The 27,343-nt window shown below is 39.6% G+C and overlaps 4 protein-coding genes and 1 non-coding gene across 5 annotated transcripts; 1 reads left to right on the forward strand and 4 right to left on the reverse strand.

Annotated features, from left to right (window-relative positions):
- Positions 1–254: 254 nt before the first annotated feature.
- On the reverse strand, positions 255–361 carry LOC140837570 (small nucleolar RNA R71). Its single transcript, XR_012119398.1, has one exon. It is a non-coding gene; the product is annotated as a small nucleolar RNA R71 (small nucleolar RNA).
- Positions 362–3,923: 3,562 nt separating this feature from the next.
- On the forward strand, positions 3,924–4,388 carry LOC140835870 (uncharacterized). The gene has a single exon (XM_073201281.1). The coding sequence runs from the start codon at positions 3,924–3,926 to the stop codon at positions 4,386–4,388; it is 465 nt and encodes a 154-aa protein (XP_073057382.1).
- Positions 4,389–11,897: 7,509 nt separating this feature from the next.
- Positions 11,898–12,960, reverse strand: LOC140835871 (uncharacterized). The gene is made up of 2 exons (XM_073201282.1): positions 12,731–12,960; positions 11,898–12,543 (listed from the first exon to the last, which is right to left on the reverse strand). The coding sequence occupies exons 1-2, from the start codon at positions 12,958–12,960 to the stop codon at positions 11,898–11,900; spliced, it is 876 nt and encodes a 291-aa protein (XP_073057383.1).
- Positions 12,961–13,705: 745 nt separating this feature from the next.
- Positions 13,706–14,337, reverse strand: LOC140835872 (uncharacterized). The gene is made up of 2 exons (XM_073201283.1): positions 14,012–14,337; positions 13,706–13,883 (listed from the first exon to the last, which is right to left on the reverse strand). The coding sequence occupies exons 1-2, from the start codon at positions 14,335–14,337 to the stop codon at positions 13,706–13,708; spliced, it is 504 nt and encodes a 167-aa protein (XP_073057384.1).
- A 1,141-nt stretch (positions 14,338–15,478) lies between these two features.
- On the reverse strand, positions 15,479–16,560 carry LOC140835873 (uncharacterized). The gene is made up of 2 exons (XM_073201284.1): positions 16,356–16,560; positions 15,479–16,092 (listed from the first exon to the last, which is right to left on the reverse strand). The coding sequence occupies exons 1-2, from the start codon at positions 16,558–16,560 to the stop codon at positions 15,479–15,481; spliced, it is 819 nt and encodes a 272-aa protein (XP_073057385.1).
- Between the last annotated feature and the right edge of the window lie 10,783 nt (positions 16,561–27,343).

Genomic DNA, 27,343 nt, shown 5'->3' on the forward strand with positions numbered 1-27,343 from the left:
TGGTTCAACAGAACCAATTTGGAGGAGCAGCCACCGCAGATCCCCATCTTCACCTCAGAACTTTTCTGGAGATCACGGATACGGTAAAAATGAACGGTGTTTCTGACGAACTTATTCGATTGCGCCTGTTTCCGTTTTCTCTTAGGGATCACACAAGGAGTTGGCTCCAATCTCTACCTTTGGGGAGCATTACTACATGGGCAGATCTGGTTACGAAGTTTCTGTCAAAGTATTTTCCTCCTGCTAAATCTGCTCAGTTGAAAATAGAGATTACCAATTTCAGACAGAGAGAGCTTGAAGTGTTATATGAGGCTTGGGAGCGATACAAGGAATTACTCAGGAAGTGCCCGAATCATGGATATGCAGATTGGGTGCATATTGAGTTATTTTACAATGGTTTAGATGGGCCGACCAGGGGGAATGTGGATGCAGCCGCCGAAGGTACTATTTTTTCTAAAACACCTGATGAGGCTTATGATTTGCTTGAACAGATGACCATCAATAGTTATCAGTGGCCGAGTGAAAGATCTGGATCAAGGAAACCTGCTGGAGTGTATGCCGTAGACCCGATCACATCACTTACTGCACAGGTTTCGGCATTGACTACACAAATTGCAGCAATGAACAAAGCAAGCCAAGCTACGTCTGAAGTAGCACTGGTGACTGCTGAGGAAGAGCCAGTTATGGAAGAAGCTCTGTACATCAACAATCGTGGCTTTGGAGGTTATCGAGGTAATCCTCCCCCTAATACTTATCATCCAGGTTTGAGGAATCACGAGAATTTCTCTTATGCGAACAACAAGAACGTGTTGAATCCTCCACCGGGGTTCAATACACAGAAAGGGGAAGGAAAGCCATCTTTTGAAGATCTAGTGGGCACATTTGTGACTGAGTCTGGGAAGAGGATGGCGAGAACTGAGTCTCGTCTTGAGAACATGGAGACACACATGGGCAATATGGGTGCCACGATGAAGTCCTTGGAGACACAGATAGGGCAACTAGCCAATGCTTTGAAAGATCAGAATCGAGGACAGTTTCCCAGCAATACCGAGGTGAATCCTAGGGAGCAATGCAAAGCTATCACATTGAGAAGTGGTAAGGAAATTGGCATCCAAGAGCCGGCTGAAGAGAGTGTAGAGATTCTTGTTGAGGAAGATGATGGAAAGGGTACAAGTGTTGGAGAAGAGAGAGTCGAAGAACCTGAGAAAGTACTTAAACCACAGCCCTTGGAGAGAGTATTGATATAATTGATTCATGTGTATCTCATGTTGTAAGAGTATTGATATAATTGATTCATGTGTATCTCATGTTGGTGCAGGTAAGTTGACAAAAGACTCTTTGGAGAGATGCTTGTTGGAATCAGCTTCTACATTGGATGAAGATGATTGGGATGTGCAAGAGGAGTTACTTGCTCTCAATACACTACCTAAGGAAAAGAGTGCTGCCCAACTGGAAGAGTTACTTGAGGATGCAAGTAAAGAGGTACCAAAAGCAACCCCTGTATTGAAAGATTTACCGAGTCACTTGTGCTATGCTTTCCTAGACGAAGGTTCGTCACATCCGGTAATTATATCTTCTGCTCTTACTAGTGATGAGAAAGATAGGTTGTTGAGGGTGTTGAGAGAATTTAAATCTGCGTTGGGATGACAATTGCTTATATAAAGGGGATTAGCCCCACTGTTTGCATGCATAAAATATTGATGCAGGAGTCCTATTCACCCTATGTTGATGATCAGAGGAGGCTTAATCCAGCCATGAAGGAGGTTGTGAGATCTGAGGTATTGAAATTGTTAAATGCTGGTGTTATTTATGCTATATCTGACAGTTCATGGGTTTCACCAGTCCAAGTAGTGCCCAATAAAGGGGGAATAACTGTGGTCAGAAATGAGAATAATGAATTGATTTCAACTCGTCCAGTGACTGGTTGGCGAGTGTGTATAGACTGCAGGAAATTGAATGATGCGACTAGGAAAGATCACTTCCCCCTTCCCTTTATTGACCAGATGCTTGATAGAGTAGGTGGTTATCATTATTATTGCTTTCTAGATGGTTATTCAGGTTACAATCAGATTGTTATAGCACCGGAGGATCAAGAGAAGACTACCTTCACTTGTCCCTATGGTACATTTGCTTTCAGGAGAATGCCATTTGCTCTCTGCAATGCACCTGCTACTTTTCAGAGGTGTATGATGGCCATATTTTCTGACATGGTCGAGGAAATAATGGAAGTGTTTATGGATGATATTTTTGTGTTTGGTTCATCTTTTGATCATTGTTTGCAGAATCTAACGCTTGTTTTGCAGAGATGTCAATCAAAGAATCTAGTGTTGAATTGGGAGAAATGTCATTTCATGGTCTCCGAAGGGATTGTGCTTGGGCATAAAATTTCGGCTAGAGGGATAGAAGTGGACAGAGCCAAAGTTGTGGCAATCGAAAAGCTCCCACCGCCGAAAAATGTGAAAGGAATCAGAAGCTTCTTGGGACATGCCGGGTTCTATCGTCGTTATATTAAAGATTTTTCTAAAATTACTAGACCTTTATGTAATTTGTTAGAAAAGGATTCAACATTTATTTTTGACGATAACTGTTTGCAGGCGTTTAACAGGATCAAGGCAGCACTGATCTCTGCACCCATCATGATAGTGCCTGATTGGAAGGAGCCCTTTGAGCTCATGTGTGATGCTAGCGACTATGCTGTGGGAGCAGCATTGGGACAAAGGCGAGACAAGATGTTTAAAGCCATCTACTATGCAAGTCGTACACTCGATGCAGCCCAAGAGAATTACACAACTACTGAGAAAGAGATGCTAGCAGTGGTGTTTGCATTCGACAAATTTAGAACATATCTCATTGGCAAAAAGGTAACGGTTTTTACTGACCATGCAGCTCTTCGTTACTTGTTTGTCAAAAAGGATGCAAAGCCCAGGTTGATACGATGGATACTCCTACTTCAAGAATTTGACTTTGAGGTCAAAGACAAGAAAGGTTGTGAGAACCAGGTGGCTGATCACCTGTCACGACTAGAGCTAGAAGAAAGAACTGAAGGTGGAGCTATCAATGAATCGTTCCCAGACGAACAACTCTTCAAGGTAAATGTTACACATCCTTGGTTCGCAGATATAGCTAATTTCCTTGCTGCAGGAGAATTACCTTCAGATTTAACGTATCATCAAAAGAAGAAATTTCTTCATGATGCCAAGTTTTATCTGTGGGACGATCCGTTCTTGTTCAAGAGATGCACTGATCAGATAATCAGACGATGTGTAGCTGAAGAAGAAGCGGGTATAATTCTAGAGCAGTGTCATTCCTCACCCTACGGTGGACATTTTGGAGCATCTAGAACAGCAGCTAAGGTATTACAGTCAGGTTTCTATTGGCATAATGTATTTAAAGACAGTTATACTTTAGTCAAGTCATGTGATAAATGCCAAAGAGTTGGCAATATTTCTAGACGACATGAATTACCACTAACAAATATTTTGGAGGTGGAACTTTTTGATGTCTGGGGTATTGACTTTATGGGTCCATTCCCATCCTCTTTTGGTCAATCCTATATTTTACTCGCTGTTGATTATGTGTCAAAATGGGTGGAAGCGATCGCCACCAGTACTAATGATGCTCGAGTTGTTGTTAAGTTTGTCCACAGGAACATCTTCACAAGATTCGGAACGCCTAGAGCCATTATCAGTGATGAAGGTACGCATTTCTGTAATAAAAATTTTAACTCACTATTGGACAAGTATGATGTGAAGCACAGGGTGACACTGGCATACCACCCGCAAGCCAATGGGCAAGCAGAGATATCCAACCGGGAGATCAAACAAATCTTAGAAAAGACAGTGAAGACAAACCGGAAGGATTGGGCGATCAAGCTAGATGATGCATTATGGGCGTACAGGACTGCATACAAGACACCTATCGGGATGTCTCCTTATAGGTTGGTCTTTGGAAAAGCTTGTCATCTTCCTGTGGAACTGGAGCACAAAGCATATTGGGCTGTGAAAAAGCTAAATTTTGATAAGGGAGCATCGGGCGAACAACGACTGCTGCAGCTGAATGAGATGGAGGAGTTTAGGAATGATGCATACGAAAATGCCAAGATATACAAGGAAAAGACCAAGAGATGGCATGACAAGCAGATTCTTCGACGACTTTTCGAACCGGGGCAACAGGTGTTATTATTCAATTCCCGACTGAGACTGTTTCCTGGTAAGTTAAAATCACGATGGTTTGGACCATTCACAGTGGAAACAGTGTACCCACACAGGGCAATTGAGCTAAAATGCAAAAATGGTGAGACATTCAAAGTCAATTGTCAGAGGGTCAAGCATTATTTTGGAAATGAAGTGCGACACATGGACAACATCCCACTGGGAGAACCAAAGTAGACTGAAGAAAGTCAGGCTGATGACGTTAAACCAAGCGCTGTGTGGGAGGCAACCCACATTTATTTATTTTTGCATTCATTCTAGTTATTTTATTTCATTTCGATTCTTTAGTTTATTAATTTTAATTTTCTCGATTCAAATATTAATTTGCATTGTGTTATTTTTGCAGGTACATAAAAAAAAAAAGAAAGGGGTCGAAAATTATGGACATGATGCTCGGCGCACATGCGCGATTTATTTTCGTGCACATGCGCGCGAGAGGCAGTAGGCTCAGCGCATATGCGCCATTCCTGGCGCGCATATGCGCCGAATTTACAGAAATATCGGCGCATATGCGCCAATTTTGGCGCGCATATGCACCACCTCCTAGCATACCGAGACAGTGGAAGGCGCGCATATGCGCCATTTTATGTCGCGCATATGCGCGCGACTAAGTTAAAGAAAAAAAAATTGGGGATCGCGATCTATTATCAGAAAATTCAACACAGACGCTCCCTCTCACCAAAAGCACTGAACCCAAGCCTCTCCTTCGGCGCGGATCCTCCTTCAGCACGCCGCCGCTATCCTTCCTCTCAAAGCCAGTTCGGTAACTTTCTTGCGAACTCAAGGGTCTATTCGAATTTTTGATTCAACTCTCAAAAATAGTTGAACTTGGTGTAAATCGATATGAGAAATTCGTGAGAATGTGAAGTGGGTATGTTGAATTGGTATTAATTCTCAGCGATTGGGTTGTGTGTTGCATTGTTTATTGGAATTATTGGTGTGGAGAAATCATATTATTCAAATTTGGGAGGCCGATTAGCTTCAATTTTGGTCTCTCTATTGTGGGTTGAGTTTGGTGTTGATTGTGATATTTTGATTATTGAATTGAGAGAGATGGCACCGAAGAAAAAATCAAAGAAGGGCGCCTCATCTTCCGCAAGTTATGATTCGCACCGTTTTTGGAGTGAGGAAGCCCAACAGGTGTATGAGAGTTCGATGACTCGGTCAATTATCCCAGAGAGGGGATTTAATGTATCGACACTACGTGGTTTTATTGAGCGAGAATTGGAAAGAAGACAGTGGGTTGAATTTGCTCAACCACCTCCAGACACGGTGATTTCTGTCGTCAGAGAGTTCTATGCCAATCTGCGGATACGGCATGATGACTCAAAGGTACTTGTGAGAGGAAAATTGGTATCGTTTGATTCTCAGACGATAAATACGATATATCAGATGCCGAGCCTTGAAGAGGACGAGTACATTGCATTCTTAGACGATGGGGTCGACTATTCAGAGGTAATCCGGACTGTGTGTCAGGCAGGCGCCGTATGGAAGATGAGCGCGAGTGGTCCAATCTCACTGAAGAAATCCGAGATGACTCCTAATGCAAGTGCGTGGACGTCATTCGTGTTGGCTCGAGTTCTCCCATCCTCATATTACCACGACGTAACCAAAGACAAGGTCGCGCTTGTCTTTGCGATTTTGATGGGCAAATCTGTGAACTTGGGAAGATTAATATATGGCTCGATCATGAGAGCCGGCACAGGATTAGCCGCGGTCGCCCTCCCGTGCCCTCACATTGTTACCGACCTATTCAGACATGCCGGAGTTGCTTGGTCGCCCGATGAGCAAGTGCTCAAACCGAAGGCTCCCATCGTTGCGCCTTATCTGCCTCCCGTTGATTCAGATGACGAGGACCTGCCACAGGCACCGCTTCAACCACTGCCACCACCACCTGAGGGAGCCCGACAGCGCAGGGGAGACACATTGAGACGACTAGAGCTTGAGATGCAGGATCAGAGGAGATTACTAGTTGAGCAGCGCCAGGTGCTGCATTCGCTTCAGTACCGCACAGACTATGCCATGGGTTATATGATGGACTTCACGTCCGTTCTTGCTCAGCGGTTCCCGCCTTTAGGTCCAGATGATCCCATGTTTCCCCAGACACCTGTTTGGCCACCACCGTATCCACCACCACAGTATCCAAGACCTCCTCCGCAGGCCCCACCCCAGCACATGGATGAGGACGTTGATGATGATGACGGCGAGTACTGACGCTCGTCGTGTGAGGTATGCTTGTCTCGTTTATTTCTTGTTTATACATTGAGGACAATGCATATTTTAAGTTTGGGGGGTTGATTTTATCTGATTTGAGTGGATTATTTGCTTTAGTTGGATGATCTGAGTAGATTATTTGCTTTAATTTTTAATTTTGATGTTTATTTATTTTATGTTAAAATATATATATATATATATATATATATATCGTTTATTTATTTTCATTGCATGTTATAATTGTTAGGACTAGTCATGGATAAGCTATTGTGAGGCCAATGATGAAAATAAAATCGAGAGTCTGAAGCATGAATGTATTCGTTATTACTTGGGAGTCACATTTTATTGCACTGTCATGTTTGTTGATATTGTTGGTGCTCAGAGACTATTTGCGTGCCTGTGATGCCAATTAAACAAGAGAAGTCTGATTTTAGTAACCCTTAAATGACATTAACTGACACTTTTGCGACCACAGAAATGATCTAGGCATTCTTTCGCACTATCTTTGGGGCATATATTCTTTGCTCATTATCAATTGTTAGCCCATCGAGTTTCGAATAAATTTTGAGATGCTTAACTTATCTTTGTGCACCTATACCATATATCCTTTTGATTGAAAATTGCATGTGACTGGTTTGTATGAGTTGACTATTGGATTGACGGAATCTAGAACTTGTTTGGACACTTTTCGAGGCGAAATACGGATAATATGTGACATAGGAATGATTTAGGCGATCTTTGGAACCGTTCAAGCCTTCGAGCCTACCTAACGAACATGAAATATCCCTAGTGTCCCATTTTGAGCTTGCTAAAAATCAAGTGGTGTGTGTCAATGACACACAATTAGCCCTCACTTGTATTTATTCTACATCCCAAAACAACTACCTAATGAAGCTTATACACTTATTATCCTACCTAAATTTTGAGAGAAATAAGTTCATTGGTGTTGGAATGATTCAAACACTCCTTGAAAAAAAAAACGATGAAAAGAATGAATCAAAAGTGGTGAGAAAGAAAGCATTTGAGAAATGATGGATATGAATGAAAAGAAAACAATAAATGGGTGGTGACTGAAAAGAAAATGAAAATGAGTGAAAGTGATGAAGTTCAAATATTTCTCTCAAATTTTGATCCCCATGCCTTTATTGTAGCCATGAGCCGTAGCCTAACGTTACAAGCCTACAAGACCTATTAACCTTGTCACATTTATCCAATATACTAGTGGAGAAAAGTTGTTCAAATCAAGCCTATGGATACCTGATAAACATGGTTAATGAGTATATACTTTAATCACTTGCATGTAAGCATCTCATTGTGTGACTTCAGCTTTGGTATACTTGTGATGAATATCTTTTGAGCCAAACAATCACCAATAAAGTCCTTTGTGATCTGTGTAAGTAAATGTGTGTTTTAATGAAGTGTAAGTTGCATCGAACTGTGGACTTCTTAAGTTTATGAGGCGATTTGGCACAGTGAATCTATTTGCGCATTCGATGAGGTAGATAAACATTGACATACCACACACGCACGTGACTCTCAAGTAAATACGAATCACATAAAAATAAATGAATCTGAGGCCACTGTCACTTTTTGCATATCTATGACTATAGTTGTTGGTGTTCAATTTTTTTTTTTTTGCTTGAGTCTGAATTCCTATTTTTTTACTTTCATTTTGCTCGGGACTAGCAAAAGTTTAAGTTTGGGGGGATTTGATAAGTGCATTTTGTGCACTTAAATTATTCTTATATTTCATACAGGTTGTTAGTTTTTTTCGGGCGGAATTACGCGTTTTTTTTATTATTGATGTGATTGCAGGAATCTAGGTGAGACCACTGAAAGGGCGTGAAAAGGAGCGAAGATGGTGCCTAGTAGGAGAAATGTGAGCCAAGCGAGCAATGCAATGCAGAAGCACCCGCGCACATGCGCCTCCCAAAGTCGCGCACATGCGCGAACCATACAGTGAGCAACGCGCATATGCGCCGCTCATGGCGCGCATATGCGCGAGAGAGAACAGGCGAGTCCAGACAGCATCGCGCACATGCGCCACCCAAGGTCGCGCACATGCGTGACCCATCCAGAGAGCAACGCGCATATGCTCCGCTCATGGCGCGCATATGCGCGCAGGAAGGAAGCACACTCCAGGAGGCCCGCGCATATGCGCGAGTCTGTGTCGCGCATATGCGTGCGGCGCGATGTCTGAAAATAAAATAGGTTTTCGCGTGGACTAAAAGGGCATTCGGAAATATTGGAGGATAGCCGTCACACCATTCGGGGGAAAGGAGAAAAAGTGAGAGCGCACGGAGCACGGGACGCGAAGAACGGAGATAGAAGACGCTGAATCCGGACACGGAGACGCACTTCCATCTCTCGCCTACACGCTCTTAATTCGGTTTCTTACTTTTACGTTTTTAATGATTACAAACAGATTTTGTATTGATTTAAATTCGAGCATGAACTAATTTTATTTTCTAGAGATTGATGTAGTCGTGGTTGAACCTATGTGAACGACGCTTTGAATTTTCATTGAATTATTTAATCATGTTTATTTGTGATTTCTTTTTCTTAATGCTTTTGAATTACTGGCCATAATTCGATTGATTACATAATTGAAATCTAACACTCGACAGAGGGAATCGAAATTAGGACAGAAGAAATCACATCGTTAGAAATTTATAACGTGCAAAAGACGTATAACTCTGACGAATCCATAAAAGAACCTTGTTTACATTTATTACGTGTTACGTGATTTTGAATAGACATATTAAAATCAGTAATAGGTAGTACATTTCTATTTATCACTCGACAGAGGGAATAGAAAACTTTGTGAGTTCTTGGTTAATACACATGGTGCAATTTAATTAAATGTTGATCAATGTTAATTTAGCATCGGGGAGACTCGACGAAATCATATCTCTAGATTTATTTTCTCAATGAATTGTCAGCTGCGTGCTAGAATTACAGGAATTGTTATTTTATTTGAATTGATTACAAACCAACTTTTCGATTTGTATAAATAAAGTGAGCTATGTCAATTATGGCAATTAATATACAAATTTGAATAATTACTCCTCGTGAGATCGATATCTGTACTTATACAGTACTAAAACTTGACACCGTATACTTGCGGTAGTGAAAACACCTAATAGTAGACCCATGGATTTAATTTTTGTTCTTAAAATCTCGTTTTTGACACACTAACGAACCCACCGAGCCATCTCCAAATTACTCGAGCCACGCCCGAGCCAACTTGAGCCAAAATCTATCCAACCCATCTAGGGACCCTAATGACCAAGCCTAACCCATAGAACCAGCCTATAAGTTGCACAATCACTCCTGGAAACCGACCCAATTGCATGTGTTGTGTGTGTGTGAGGTGTTCTTGATGTATTGGGACTCCTAGCTAGTCTAAGACTTCTTCTAGCCCTTAACTTCCGAGCCCCACCTGACCCTAGCCATCCCTGGACCACGCACAGACCATACCCAGACCAGCCCATGCCCTGGAGCCCACCTACAGCGAGCCACTGAACAAGACAGCAGCTGCGCACAACCCTTGCTGTCATGCACCTACCTCACGTTCCTCGCACCAGTAGCCAGCCCACCCATCCCAGACCCTGGCCCAACCCTTGTACACCCTCCTCGGACCCTAAGGACCTAGCCTATCCCAGCCCAAATCCCCTGACCGATCCTCTTTCTTCCCTGCATCAGCAATAACCTGCGCCACTCGTTACTTGCTCTCGGGTGGAGTCCTAGCTTGCTAGGACTCCTCCCCAGCCCATGATCTTGAGTCCTAGCATGGCTAGGACTCTTCCCCTGACCACACATGACCCTAGCCCAGCCCTGGTCCCAACCAAACACAAGCTAAGCCATGAAGCCCTCAAAACTGTGCCCCTCAATCCCTTATGACCCTTGATTGTTTTCCAACTTTTTTCAAGAACGTGTGCAGCGTTTTTGGTGGAATTTTTATTACCCTAAAACTTGTGTAAATCCATGCTTAATCATTTTCTAATCATGGCAGCCCTTTTAAACACATAAAAACATGATTTTGCAATCAAATAACATAGTTTAAATCATATATGCAGAAAGTTACGAAAATAAAAATTGTGTGACTTGTTTTCATGCAAGTTCATAAACAATTACATAATATGGTGTAAAGATTAGTAAAGGGAGAATATGGCGTGCCTTGGAGTTTTTAAGGCACGGATATCCGTTGACGAAGCGAAGAATGATGACGAGAAACCTTGGGTGAATTTTCCTTCAATTTTCGATGCCGCCTTGACGAAATTTGTGTGTGAGCCATTAGATTTCTTGGAAGAAATAGTTTGTCATGTTTGGGGAAAGTGGGCGTGGGATTTTTTGAGATTATGGGGTGGATTTAATATATTATATAGTTAATTAAAATACTAATTAAGCTTAGGCCCATTAAGAAAGTCATTTTGGTCCATTAGAGCTTAATTAAAAATATTTAAAAGATTTAAAAATAATTTTACTTAAATAAGTTTGTGAATTTATTAGCCGGGTTGCCAAAACGTTCGTATTTTTGTTGAAAAATCCAACACAAATAAAAATTACGTGCCGGCATATAAAATCACCTCAAAACCTCTTATTTTTAAAAATATGAAAAAGCATCATTCGTATTTTAAATAATTAAAAATAATTATTTAACAAAAACATTTTCTATTTTTCAGCCCTCGTTCTACGTTCCTCGATCGCAACTCGAATAACCTTTAAAAATACATTTTAATGCAACCATGTAGAAAAAAATATTTTAAACATGCAAATAGGCACAACATAATTAATTCATGCAATTAAAACATTTAACTAAAATACAAGAGAATTTAATAATTGCATGAATGTGGTTCGCGTAGACCTTCGAATTTTCGGGGCGTTATACATTCCCTCACAGTTTCTACTTTGGACGGGTCAACTTCAATGCCTCTAATAGAAATAACATGTCCCAAAAATGTCATTTTCTCTAAATAAAATTCACACTTGCTGAACTTTGCAGACAGCTTACGATTTTTCAACACTTGCTGGCTATGATCCTCCCGGTTCTTCGAATAAAAGAGGATGTCATCTATGATTTCGATGACGAATTGGTCCAAATAAGACTGAAATAATCGATTCATGAGATTCATGAAGATCGCTGGAGCATTTGTCAAACCAAATGGCATCACAAGGAACTCGTAATGCCCATAGCAAGTTCTGAAGGCTATATTGTGCACATTTGCATCTTTCACTCTTAGATGATGGTATCCGGAGCAAAGATCTAACTTGGAAAACATAGAAGCTCCTTGAAATTAATCGAATAATCCTAGGCAATAAGCACTTATTTTTCACTGTAACTCTGTTCAGCTCCCAATAGTCTATGAAAAGCCTGATACTTCCATCCTTCTTCTTCGCGAAGAGTATTGGAGCGCCCCAAGGTGAAGAACTAGGGCGTATGAGTCCTTCATCGAGTAGCTCCTGTATTTTCTATTTGAGCTCCTTCATCTCTGTGCGCACTGATCGATACGGTTCCTTGGAGATTGGCACGGTGCCCGACATATGATCAACGGAAAACTCCACTTCTTGCTCAGGTGGAATCACAACAACGTCTTTGGGAAACACATTAGGAAAATCTCTGACAACTGGGACTTCTGCTACTATCTGACTGGTAGTAACGGGAGCTGAAATAATGCTCGCGAAGAACGCTTGGCACCCCTTATGCATAAGCTTCCTCGCCTGAAGACATGATATAATCTGAGGTGTGTTGTTGCGTCCACTGGGCTCGAATACAAACTTCTGCTCGCTCAAGGGTCTGACCCTCACTGATTTTTGTTGTAAGTCGATCGTTACTCCATTCTTTGACAACCAATTCATTCCCATAATGATGTCAAACTCGGTCATCTGCAGTACAATAAGTTCGGCAAAGACTGTGTGGCCCTGAAGATCGAGACTCAAGTCTCTGACCACGCTAGAAGTAGGCAGTTCCTCCCCAAATGGAATGGTCAAAGAATAAATCTCATCTAGTTTATTGTACTTGACTCCCAAATAACTCACAAATCCGTCTGATATAAATGAATGAGTAGCCCCAGAATCTAACAGAGCATTTGTGGCTACTCCCACTATATATATGCTCCTTGAGATAATATTAACATACGCTCAACTCAAAAATTCTCAAAAAATACTAATCTCAAGCACAGGCTGAATCCACTATCCTAAAGTTCTCATATAAATTTCGAAAATATCCTACTAATATTCCCAAAATTTTGAACCATGCATAATAAATACCAATAAATAATACGGTGCTGAATAAATTATTTTACTTGTCAAGGGTGTAGTGTCTAGGTCTGCATCCTCGACATGCTTCACAAAGACTCGGCCCTGAGTCGGGTGCTTCCACTGTGAGCAATTCTTTAGCATATATGTGGTCAGTGGATCCACACTCGAAGCACTTGCTTGAAGCCCATAGACACTCTCCTTCACGCTTTCGATTGCGCTTTGGGCACACCGGATTTTCGGTAGGCTTCTGAGCAGCTTTCTTCTGTGGTTGCATTAAAAATATATTTTAATGCAACCACGTAGAAAAAAATATTTTAAACATGCAAATAGGCACAACATAATTAATTCATGCAATTAAAACATTTAACTAAAATACTATAGAACTTAATCATTGCATGAATGTGGTTCGCGTAGACCTTCGAATTTTCGGGGAGTTATAAATTCCCTCACTGTTTCTACTTTGGACGGGTCAACTTTAATGCCACTACTAGAAATAACATGGCCCAAAAATGTCATTTTCTCTAACTAAAATTCACACTTGCTGAACTTTACAGACAGCTTATGATTTTTCAACACTTGATGGCTATGATCCTCCCGGTTCTTCGAATAAAAGAGGATGTCATCTATGAATACGATGACGAATTGGTCCAAATAAGACTGAAATAATCGATTCATGAGATTCATGAAGATCGCTGGAGCATTTGTCAACCAAATGGCATCACAAGGAACTCGTAATGCCGATAGCAAGTTCCGAAGGCTATATTGTGCACATTTGCATCTTTCACTCTTAGATGATGGTATTCGGAGCAAAGATCTAACTTGGAAAACATAGAAGCTCCTTGAAATTAATCGAATAATCCTAGGCAATAGGTACTTATTTTTCACTGTAACTCTGTTTAGCTCCCAATAGTCAATGTAAAGCCTGATACTTCCATCCTTCTTCTTCGCGAAGAGTATTGGTGCGCCCCAAGGTGAAGAACTAGGGAGAATGAGCCTTCATCGAGTAGCTCTTGTATTTTCTATTTGAGCTCCTTCATCGCTGCACGCTCTGATCGATAAGGTTCCTTGGAGATTGGCATGGTGCCCGACATATGATCAATGGAAAACTCCACTTCTTGCTCAGGTGGAATCACAACAACGTCATTGGGAAACACATTAGGAAAACCTCTGACAACTGGGACTTCTGCTACAGTCTGACTGGTAGTAACGGGAGCTGAAATAATGCTCGCGAAGAACGCTTGGCACCCCTTATGCATAAGCTTCTCGCATGAAGACATGATATCATCTAAGGTGTGTTGTTGCGTCCACTTGGCTCGAATACAAACTTCTCCTCGATCAAGAGTCTGACCCTCACTGATTTTTGTTGTAAGTCGATCGTGACTCCATTCTTTGACAACCAATTCATTCCCATAATGATGTCAAACTCGGTCATCTGCAGCACAATAAGTTCGGCAAAGACTGTGTGGCCCTGAAGATCGAGACTCGAGTCTCTGACCACGCTAGAAGTAGGCAGTTCCTCCCCAAATGGAACGGTCAAAGAATAAATCACATCTAGTTTATTGTACTTGACTCCCAAATAACTCACAAATCCGTCTGATATAAAAGAATGAGTAGCCCCAGAATCTAACAGAGCATTTGTGGCTACTCCCATATATCCTCCTTGAGAAAATATTAACATACACTCAACTCAAAAATTCTCAAAAAATACTACACTTAATCTCATGCACAGGCTGAATCCACTATCCTAAAGTTCTCATATAAATTTCGAAAATATCCTACTAATATACCCAAAATTTTGAACCATGCATAATAAATACCAATAAATAATACAGTGCTGAATAAATTATTTTACTTGTCAAGGGTGTAGTGTCTAGGTCTGCATCCTCGGCATGCTTCAAAAAGACTCGGCCCTGAGTCGGATGCTTCCACTGTGAGCAATTCTTTAGCATGTGGTCAGTGGATCCACACTCGAAGCACTTGCTTGAAGCCCATAGACACTCTCCTTCTTGCTTTCGATTGCACTTTGGGCACACTGGATTTTTGGTAGGCTTATGAGCAGCTTTCTTCTGTGGTTGCATTAAAATATATTTTAATGCAACCATGTAGAAAAAAATATTTTAAACATTCAAATAAGTACAACATAATTAATTCATGCAATTAAAACATTAAACTAAAATACAAGAGAATTTAATAATTGCATGAATGTGGTTCGCGTAGACCTTCGAATTTTCGAGGCGTTATACATTCCCTCACAGTTTCTACTTTGGACGGGTCAACTTCAATGCCACTACTAGAAATAACATGTCCAAAAAATGTCATTTTCTCTAACTAAAATTCACACTTGGTGAACTTTGCAGACAACTTACGAATTTTCAACACTTGCTGGCTATGATCCTCCCGGTTCTTCGAATGAAAGAGGATGTCATCTATGAATACGATGACGAATTGGTCCAAATAAGACTGAAATAATCGATTCATGAGATTCATGAAGATCGCTGGAGTATTTGTCAAACCAAATGGCATCACAAGGAACTCGTAAATGCCCATAGCAAGTTCTGAAGGCTATATTGTGCACATTTGCATCTTTCACTCTTAGATGATGGTATCCGGAGCAAAAATCTACCTTGGAAAACATAGAAGCTCCTTGAAATTAATCGAATAAGTCCTCGATCCTAGGCAATAGGTACTTATTTTTCACTGTAACTCTGTTCAGCTTCCGATAGTCTATGTAAAGCCTGATACTTCCATCCTTCTTCTTCGCGAAGAATATTGGTGCCCCCCAAGATGAAGAACTAGGGCGTATGAGTCCTTCTTCGAGTAGCTCCTGTATTTTCTATTTGAGCTCCTTCATCTCTGCGCTCTGATCGATACTGTTCCTTGGAGATTGGCACGGTGCCCGACATATGATCAATGGAAAACTCCACTTCTTGCTCAGGTGGAATCACAACAACGTCGTTGGGAAACACATTCGGAAAATAATTGACAACTGGGACTTCTGCTACTGTCTGACTGGTAGTAACGGGAGCTGAAATAATGCTCGCGAAGAACGCTTGGCACCCCTTATGCATAAGCTTCCTCGCCTGAAGACATGATATCATCTGAGGTGTGTTGTTGCGTCCATTTGGCTCGAATACAAACTTCTCCTCGCTCAAGGGTCTGACCCTCACTGATTTTTGTAGTAAGTCGATCGTTACTCCATTCTTTGACAGCCAATTCATTCCCATAATGATGTCAAACTCGGTCATCTGCAGTACAATAAGTTCGGCAAAGTCTGTGTGGCCCTGAAGATCGAGACTCAAGTATGTGACCATGCTAGAAGTAGGCAGTTCCTCCCCAAATGGAACGGTCAAATAATAAATCACATCTAGTTTATTGTACTTGACTCCCAAATAACTAACAAATCCGTCTGATATAAAAGAATGAGTAGCCCCAGAATCTAACAGAGCATTTGTGGCTACTCCCACTATATATATCCTCCTTGAGATAATATTAACATACACTCAACTCAAAAATTCTCAAAAATACTAAACTTAATCTCATGCACAGGCTGAATCCACTATCCTAAAGTTCTGATATAAATTTCGAAAATATCCTACTAATATAACCAAAATTTTGAACCATGCATAATAAATACCAATAAATTATATGGTGCTGAAGAAATTATTTTACTTGTGAAGGGTGTAGTGTCTAGGTCTGCATCCTCGTCATGCTTCACAAAGACTCGGCCCTGAGTCGGATGCTTCCACTGTGAGCAATTCTTTAGCATGTGGTCAGTGGATCCATACTCGAAGCACTTTCCTTCACGCTTTCGATTGCACTTTGGGCACGCCGGATTTTCGGTAGGCTTCTGAGCAGCTTTCTTCAATGGTTGCATTAAAAATATATTTTAATGCAACCATGTAGAAAAAAATATTTTAAACATGCAAATATGCATAACATAATTAATTCATGCAATTAAAACATTTAAATAAAATACACGAGAATTTAATAATTGCATGAATGTGGTTCGCGTAGACCTTTGAATTTTTGGGGTGTTACACATTCCCTCACAGTTTCTACTTTGGACGGGTCAAATTCAATGCCTCTACTAGAAATAATATGTCCCAAAATGTCATTTTCTTTAACTAAAATTCACACTTGCTGAAATTTGCAGACAGCTTACGATTTTTCAACACTTGCTGGCTATGATCCTCCCGGTTCTTCGAATGAAAGAGGATGTCATCTATGAATACGATGACGAATTGGTCCAAATAAGATTGAAATAATCTATTCATGAGATTCATGAAGATCGCTGGAGTATTTGTCAAACCAAATGGCATCACAAGGAACTCGTAAATGCCCATAGCAAGTTCTGAAAGCTATATTGTGCACATTTGCATCTTTCACTCTTAGATGATGGTATCCGGAGCAAAAATCTACCTTGGAAAACATAGAAGCTCCTTGAAATTAATCGAATATGTCCTCGATCCTAGGCAATAGGTACTTATTTTTCACTGTAACTCTGTTCAGCTCCCGATAGTCTATGTAAAGCCTGATACTTCTATCCTTTTTCTTCGCGAAAAATATTGATGCGCCCCAAGGTGAAGAACTAGGGCGTATGAGTCCTTCTTCGAGTAGCTCCTGTATTTTCTATTTGAGCTCCTTCATCTCTGCGCTCTGATCGCTACTGTTCCTTGGAGATTGGCACGGTGCCCGAAATATGATCAATGGAAAACTCCACTTCTTGCTCAGGTGGAATCACAACAACGTCGTTGGGAAACACATTAGGAAAATATCTGACAACTGGGAATTCTGCTACTGTCTGACTGGTAGTAACGGGAGCTGAAATAATGCTCGCGAAGAACGCTTGGCACCCCTTATGCATAAGCTTCCTCGCTTGAAGACATGATATCATCTAAGGTGTGTTGTTGCGTCCATTTGGCTCGAATACAAACTTCTCCTCGCTCAAGGGTCTGACCCTCACTGATTTTTGTTGTAAGTCGATCGTTACTCCATTCTTTGACAACCAATTCATTCCCATAATGATGTCAAACTCGGTCATCTGCAGTACAATAATTTCGGCAAAGTCTGTGTGGCCCTGAAGATCGAGACTCAAGTCTGTGACCATGCTAGAAGTAGGCAGTTCCTCCCCAAATGGAACGGTCAAAGAATAAATCACATCTAGTTTATTGTACTTGACTCCCAAATAACTAACAAATCCGTCTGATATAAAAGAATGAGTAGCTCCAGAATCTAACAGAGCATTTGTGGCTACTCCCACTATATATATCCTCCTTGAGATAATATTAACATACACTCAACTCAAAAATTCTCAAAAATACTAAACTTAATCTCATGCACAGGTTGAATCCACTATCCTAAAGTTCTGATATAATTTTCGAAAATATCCTACTAATATACCCAAAATTTTGAACCATGCATAATAAATACCAATAAATAATATGGTGCTGATTAAATTATTTTACTTGTCAAGGGTGTAGTGTCTAGGTCTGCATCCTCGTCATGCTTCACAAAGACTCGGCCCTGAGTCGGATGCTTCCACTGTGAGCAATTCTTTAGCATGTGGTCAGTGGATCCACACTCGAAGCACTTTCCTTCACGCTTTCGATTGCACTTTGGGCACGCCGGATTTTCGGTAGGCTTCTAAGCAGCTTTCTTCAATGGTTGCATTAAAAAAATATTTTTAATGCAACCATGTAGAAAAAAATATTTTAAACATGCAAATATGCACAACATAATTAATTCATGCAATTGAAACATTTAATTAAAATACAAGAGAATTTAATAATTGCATGAATGTGGTTCGCGTAGACCTTCGAATTTTTGGGGCGTTACACATTCCCTCACAGTTTCTACTTTGGACGGGTCAAATTCAATGCCTCTACTAGAAATAATATGTCCCAAAATGTCATTTTCTCTAACTAAAATTCACACTTGCTGAAATTTGCAGACAGCTTACGATTTTTCAACACTTGCTAGCTATGATCCTCCCGGTTCTTCGAATAAAAGTGGATGTCATCTATGAATATGCTGACGAATTGGTCCAAATAAGACTGAAATAATCGATTCATGAGATTCATGAAGATTGCTGGAGCATTTGTCAAACCAAATGGCATCACGAGGAACTCGTAATGCCCATAGCAAGTTCTGAAGGCTATATTGTGCACATTTGCATCTTTCACTCTTAGATGATGGTATCCGGAGCAAAGATCTAACTTGGAAAACATAGAAGCTCCTTGAAATTTATCGAATAATCCTAGGCAATAGGTACTTATTTTTCACTGTAACTCTGTTCAGCTCCCAATAGTCAATGTAAAGCCTGATACTTCCATCATTCTTCTTTGCGAAGAGTATTGGTGCGCCCCAAGGTGAAGCACTAGGGCGTATGAGTCCTTCATCGAGTAGCTCATGTATTTTCTATTTGAGCTCCTTCATCTTTGCGCGCTCTGATCGATACGGTTCCTTGGAGATTGGCACGGTGCCCGACATACGATCAATGGAAAACTCCACTACTTGCTCAGGTGGAATCACAACAACGTCGTTGGGAAACACCTTAGGAAAATCTCTGACAACTGGGACTTCTGCTACTGTCTGAATGGTAGTAACGGGAGCTGAAATAATGCTCGCGAAGAACGCATGGCACCCCTTATGCATAAGCTTCCTCGCCTGAAGACATGATATCATCTGAGGTGTGTTGTTGCGTCCACTTGGCTCGAATACAAACTTCTCCTCGCTCAAGGGTCTGACCCTCACTGATTTTTGTTGCAAGTGGATCGTTACTCCATTCTTTGACAACCAATTCATTCCAATAATGATGTCAAACTCGGTCATCGGCAGTACAATAAGTTCGGAAAAGCCTGTGTGGCCCTGAAGATCGAGACTGAAGTCTCTGATCACGCTAGAAGTAGGCAGTTCCTCCCCAAATGGAACAGTCAAAGAATAAATCACATCTAGTTTATGGTACTTGACTCCCAAATTACTCACAAATCCGTCTGATATAAAAGAATGAGTAGCTCCAGAATCTAACAGAGCATTTGTGGCTACTCCCACTATATATATCCTCGTTGAGATAATATTAACATACACTCAACTCAAAAATTCTCAAAAAATACTAAACTTAATCTCATGCACAGGCTGAATCCACTCTCCTAAAGCTCTCATATAAATTCGAAAATATCCTACTAATATACCCAAAATTTTGAACCATGCATAATAAATACCAATAAATAATACGGTGCTGAATAAATTATTTTACTTGTCAAGGGTGTAGTGTCTAGGTCTGCATCCTCGGCATGCTTCACAAAGACTCGGCCCTGAGTCGGATGCTTCCACTGTGAGCAATTCTTTAGCATGTGGTCAGTGGATCCACACACGAAGCAATTGCTTGAAGCCCATAGAAACTCTCCTTCACCCTTTCGATTGCACTTTGGGCACACCATATTTTCAGTAGGCTTCTAAGCAGCTTTCTTCTGTGGTTTCTATGATTTCCCCTTTTTAGGCCTTGAAACGGCTTCTTAGCTGGCTGCTGAAACTGTTGCTAAGGCGCCTGTAAAGTCCTCTTGTCGTGCCTGTAAATCTTGATGTCCTTCTGTTCCTGTTTAGCCACTAAAGCTCTGGTCATTGCAATGGTATAAGTAGGAGTACCCGCTATGCGAACATCACGTCGCAAGATCGGCCGTAATACATCCATGAAGTGCCTCAGTTTTATCCCTCACATCATTAACTATCAGGGGCACGAAGTTGACAGGACCGATGCTGGCACCAGCGAGGGTGTTTCAAGGACAAATATTCTCAATGAGCTGCAATATCTCGTGTTCTAAGAATGTAAATACCGATGAATTAAATCGGGTTTGATTTTTACACCAAGTGAAAAATACTCGAAATAATCATTCGTTAAGAAAATTGAACTGTTTAAAGCTTTTAACTTGTGTGAACTGAATAACTGAAATAAAGGGGATCCGTTCGAGCATGTATCAGTTCAATTATGGTGAGAACTGAACGGATATCAGCTCAACTAATCAAATGAGTTTCAAAGCAATTGTTAAACAGTTAAAGACACAAGATATGTTTATCTATGTTCGGAGACTTCAACTGCTCCTATGTCACCCCTTTTACCACATCGGGTAGGATCCATTAGAAGACTTTGATTTATACAAAACCTTGTACAAACCCACTCAACTTAAGACTTACGATACTGCCTAACTAAACTTGTAGTCTAGACTGAAGGCAACACCTTCTAGACAACTCTTGTTTAACATATATGTGTTAAAGACTACATATACAAGTTTAATGTCTTTGTGCAAGACAAACTCAGCTATTCAATACGCTCGATTCTCTATGTATATGTGAGTGATGGTGTGTTTGTGTGAGAGAGAGGACTGATCTATGAATACAGCACGATAGTGTTCTCACACACTGAGGGAATTGTACTTCTAATATAAGCTGATAACAAGTTGAAGTATTCCCTAAAATCTGGGCTAGTTGCTTCTTGTAAGCTGATATCAATTGAGCGTGCCCTATCTTCCTATCAATGTTTTTCACACACTTTTTTGTTTATGGTCTTGATCTTATATTTATAGAGACAATGTGACAGTACACCAAGATTCATAAAATATGGCTGTTGCAATTTGAATCCGTTCCTCGAAATTTGTGTCTTATACTTTCTGACAGCCATTCTAGAACGTATTGCCTTTAAGCTCTACTGCAATGTTTATTTATTGTCCTTTGATCGGACATTTACTTTCTTTAAAGCGCACAATTGGATTCCACTTAGATAAGCTTGTCTTGTTTTGCAACTGGTCTTTAATTGGTCTGGTTAAATCAGTTGGTTCGTCAACTGAACTGATTTCACTGATTCAGTTGAACTGGTCATCTGAGCTCTTCATCAGTTGAACTCTTCATCAGTTGTCTGGGCTTCTGAAGGTCTTCTGCTAAACAACCTATCAGCTGAACAATCAGTTGAACTGTTCTTTGATGTATCAGTTGGGCTGGTTCAGTTCGGTCAATCAGTTGGTGATTTCAGTTTGTATCTCGATAGCTTTAGTTTTGTCTTATAAACTGATTAGTTCGAATCCTGACCTGTTTAAACTTTCTGCGCACTTAGGTAAACTCGTTAGAAATAAAATAACAAGTTTTGTTAACATCGAAATCAAGATTGCGAACCTGAAATGTTCCAACAATCTCTCTTTTTTTATGATCACAAAACTTGAGCAATGAAACCGATTAAAATAAAATCATTAAACATTTAATAATTCTCCCCCTTTGTAAGAATAAAAAATATTAAAAGATTTAAGTGAATAGAAATAATTTTTCAGTTCGAAGGATAAAATATTTAAAAACAATTAAAAAATCCTCCTCGAGAACTAAATTAAAAACTTCCCCCTTAATAATCAGTTGAACTGTTCTTTGATGTATCAGTTTGGCTGGTTCAGTTCGGTCAATCAGTTGGTAATTTCAGTTTGTATCTCGATAGCTTTAGTTTTGTCTCGTAAACTGATTAGTTCGAATCCTGACCTGTTTAAACTTTCTGCGCACTTAGGTAAACTCGTTAGAAACAAAATAACAAGTTTTGTTAACATCGAAATCAAGATTGCGAACCTGAAATGTTCCAACAATCTCTCTCTTTTTATGATCACAAAACTTGAGCAATGAAACCGATTAAAATAAAATCATTAAACATTTAATAATTCTCCCCCTTTGTAAGAATAAAAAAATATTTAAAAGATTTAAGTGAATAGAAATAATTTTTCAGTTCGAAGGATAAAATATTTAAAAACAATTTAAAAATCCTCCTCGAGAACTAAATTAAAAACTTCCCCCTTAATAATCAGTTGAACTATTCTTTGATGTATCCATTTTGGCTGGTTCAGTTCGGCCAATCAGTTGGTAATTTCAGTTTGTATCTCGATAGCTTTAGTTTTGTCTCGTAAAGTGATTAGTTCGAATCATAACCTGTTTAAAATTTCTGCGCACTTAGGTAAACTCGTTAGAAACAAAATAACAAGTTTTGTTAACATCGAAATCAAGATTGCGAACCTGAAATGTTCCAACAATCTCTCTCTTTTTATGATCACAAAACTTGAGCAATGAAACCGATTAAAATAAAATCATTAAACATTTAATAATTCTCCCCCTTTGTAAGAATAAAAAATATTTAAAAGATTTAAGTGAATAGAAATAATTTTTCAGTTCGAAGGATAAAATATTTAAAAACAATTAAAAAATCCTCCTCAAGAACTAAATTAAAAACTTCCCCCTTAAAAATATAATCATTTACACGATTAAAGAAGTTTTTAGCAACTTTTAACATTCGTTCAGTTACATAAAACTAACTGGATAAACTTGGTATTTATTTAATCAAATACGCGTCCCTTGTATAATATATTTAAGCGCACTAACATGTGTAAGGGAAATTGCTATTACAATAGCTGTATCGATCTTGAGTTTATACATAATAGAACTAGATATACCAGTCAGGGAAATTGCACACAACATCAAATATCAGTCAGTTTAAACATAATAGAACTGGATATACCAATAATTGGTTGCCTTGAACACTTGAAATGCTGCATAGATCTTGAGTTTCTTTGTCAGAAAAACAGTTAATTGCCTTGGACTTGATCTCTGTGCTAGCTAACTGATCTAGCTGATGCAAACTGGACTCAACTGATGCTGAACCGCATTCATCTACTTTGATCTGATATGGAAATGAAGCGGAGGTATACTCCTGATAATTAAGCTCTTAATCATCCAACATTTCAACTTTTAGTTGGGTTTTCTGTGTTGATCAGTTGAACTGGTAGGCTGGAAACTAAAACCTGACCTGCTGAACAAATTAGCTATTTTGCTGTTAGTCTAAACTCAAAACCCTGCAAGATGCTAAAACAAAAAAAATTAGGGCGTCGAGAGAAGTGGCTATAGTGTTAGTTGCAGATCCAAAAATCTTCTCTCTTCCCACGACAAACACATATAAAATTTTTAAAATGATGTTGAATGCCATTTTAAATATCATCTTGAAACAATTTTTAAAATATCAGTTTTCAAATATTGTTCTTAGAACAACTAGCTCTGATATCAATTGATAGGATCGGTGATGTCGCCAGCGAGGGTGTTTCAAGCACAAATATTCTCGATGAGCTGCAATAGCTCGTGTTCTAAGAATGTAAACACCTATGAATTAAATCATGTTTGGTTTTTAAGCCAAGTGTAAAATACTCGAAATAATCATTCGTTAAGAAAACTAAACAACTTAAAGCTTTTAACTTGTGTGAACCGAATAACTAAAATAAAGAGGATCGGTTCGAGCTTGTATCAGTTCAATTATGGTGGAAACTGAATGGATATCAGCTCAACTAATCAAATCGGTTTCAAAGCAATATTTAAACATTTAAAGTCACAAGATATGTTCATGGATGTTCGGAGACTTCAACTGTTCCTACGTCACCCCTTCTACCACCTCGGGTAGGATCCACTAGAAGACTTTTATTTATATAACACCTTATACAAACCCACTTAGCTTAGGAAATACACTACTGTCTAACTTAACTCCTAGTCTAGACTGAATGCAGCACCATCCAGCTAGCACTTGTTTAATGTCTATGTGTTAAAGACACATACACATGTTTAATTTCTTTGTGCAAGACTCAATCAACTATTCAATAAGTTCGATTGTATGTGTATATGTGAGTGATAGTGTGTATGTGTGTGTGAACTGATCTATGAATACAACACGAAAGTGTTCTCATACACTGAGAGAATTGTGCTTCTAATCTAAGCTGATAGCACGTTGATGTGTTCCCTCAAATTTGGGTTGGTTGCTTCTTGTAAGGTTATATGAATTGAGTGTGCCCCTGGATTCTACTTAGATAATCTTGTCTTGTTCTGCAAACTAGTAGGCTCCTAACTGATGGTCTGAACTGGTCAGCTGAACTAGTCTTGAGCTGGTCTGGTGAAATAAGTTGGCTCATCAGCTGAACTGATTTCACGGATCAGTTAAACTAGTCAGTTGAGCTCTTCATCAGCTGGTCGGGCTCCTGAAAATCTTCTGCTGAACCACCTATTAGCTGAACATTCAGTTGAACTGTTCTTTGATATATCAGTTGGGATAGTTCAGTTCGGTCAATCAGTTGGGAATTTAAGTTTGCATCTCGATAACTTCAGTTTTGGCTCGTAAACTGATTAGTTCGAAGCTTGATCAGTTTCAGTTTTCTGCACACTTAGGTAAACTTGTTAGAAACAAAATAACAAGTTTTGTTAATATCAAAATCAAGATTGCAAACCTTAATTTTCCCAACAGAAGTGATACCCCTTCTCGAATTTTCTCATGAACTCCACCACAATGCGGTCTCCCTGCCTCAATGTCATAAACTCCATAGTCAATTGGGTGTGTACCTCATCAGTGAAGTAATTGGAGTTATAATACCTCCTTGAAGCTTTACCAAGTCAGGTTCTGCAGATTCACCGACACTAATGCTCCTTCCCTCCATAATTGAGCATCATCCTTCAGAAAGTAAGTGGAACACCTAACTCTGTCAGCATCCTGCAGCTCCATAAAGGTAAAAATCACCTATACGGACTTAATTCATCCATCGGTCACCATAGGTTCAGTTGTAACCCCAAAATCCTTTGTGTCCATATTATCGATCATACATTGCCTCAGGCTTTGTCCTCCTATCCACCTCAGCATTGTTCCTCACAAACTGTGAAAAGAACTGAGTCATGTTTGCAAGCATCTGATCCTGAAGGATTGTTGGTGAACGTGGAGGGGAAACTCTATCATCTTCATGAGCCTCGCGGCCCTCACGGTCAATCACATGTCTATAAAGCATACTGTTCGACAATTTAACCCAACACATAACCAACATGCCTAACAGAACTATTCATATAACATGCTAAAATGATTCAAAACTTAAACATGCAGTTAAAAGAAACTCGTCATATTAATCGTGACTTCCTAGCTTTTCGCAACCAGCAGTAGGCACAAACCATGTTAGGAAACCTTGCACTCTGATACCAACTGTGACGAACCGTGTCTTAAAATACTACTTATTTAATATTTGCATAAAAATTTGAAATTTTCTTATTAAATAATTTATTATAAATTAACTCATAAAATAAAATAACGTTCACCACTCATACTAAAAGAATTTAATCACAAAACTCCATCACTTTAAATAACACAACCATAAAAAAAATCCTAGTTAAGACGATCATTATAATTTGAAAAATCCAACACAATATAAAACTTCGATATGCTAGCCACAAAAAAAAAAAAAAATCAGTGCAAAAAATTCAGAGTAAATAATTTTAAATGTGCATAGTAAAATCTCATAAGCTACAAGGTCCTAGGTTTGCACTGTCTCTGGCCCAAGCCTACTCACTGGACACCACCTCCAGTCTCATCATCTACACCATCTGCATCGATCAAGTCTAGTGAGCCTAATGACTCAACATGCATAAACCGTGAATAACAAGTATTACGTAATAAAAATCCATGAAATTTCAACATAGCTTGTACATAGCACAATTGTAATGCCCGAGATTTTATTCTGATAATCCGAGATTATTGATTCATAAATTTATGTGATTATGTAAGGAATATACTGAGAAAGATAAGAGGATGCATGTTGTATGTGCAAGGACAGAAGGCCTTGCGCATATGCGCGGAGATGAGGCGTGCATATGCGCGAGCAAGGCAGAAGACCTCGCGCATATGCGCGAGACAAGACGCGCATATGCGCGAGCATGTCAAATTCTCAAGTGCCGAGACAGTAGGTTTCGCGCATATGCGCGGGGACAGGGCGCGCATATGCGCGAGAGAAGATTTCTGATGCGTTGGGACAGTAGGTCTCGCGTATATGCGTCGGTGATGGTCGTGTATATGCGCGAGACATGCAGTACAAAGAAATTAGCCACTTGTCCTAGCCATGCATAAATACATATAATAACCTTCATTTTTCCTCAGAATCAGCAGCAAGAACCGAGAGAATCCATAGCTAACTCCTCAAGTTTTCTCCATGTGATAGAAATTGTGGTATTGCAAGATCCGTCCATCCGATTTTCGATCCGAGCTTAGTTCTGTGTTCTTCTCATCAAAGGCTTCGACAAGACATAAGTTTTATTATTTTTCTTACATGATTCGAAACTTGATGTTGGGGAAAATCATGATATGATTAATATATGGTGTTCTTGAGATTCTGATAAGAATATAATCGAAACTGGATCGAGGAATAGACACCGTATTAAATTGTTATCGACTTTCAGATATGTTTGATTGAGAATATACAGATTTGGTATTGGGATTGTATTTGTTATTGGTTATGAGTTGTTGATTGGTATATATTGATACTGTATTGCCGGTATCTCGAGACTGCGCCGTTATGCCGTCAAAATACCATTAGATTGAGATTGATCAATCATGTTTTGATATTGTACTTCTCGAATGTCATTCCAGATTGTGATTGAAGATTTCAAAGACAAAATAATGACGAATCTCAACAAAAAGAAAGGTATAAATCAATGTTAACCGGTAGATACGACTCGAGTAAGAGATAACTTGAGTTTCCCAAAACCACATACTTACTTGTTATGTTTTAATACCTTTGTATTCCTTGAATGTGTATGCTTATTCTATTGATTTATAGAAAAGCAGAGAATAG

Source organism: Primulina eburnea, chromosome 7, assembly GCF_022965805.1.
Source record: "Primulina eburnea isolate SZY01 chromosome 7, ASM2296580v1, whole genome shotgun sequence".
NCBI classification, from domain to species: Eukaryota; Viridiplantae; Streptophyta; class Magnoliopsida; order Lamiales; family Gesneriaceae; genus Primulina; species Primulina eburnea.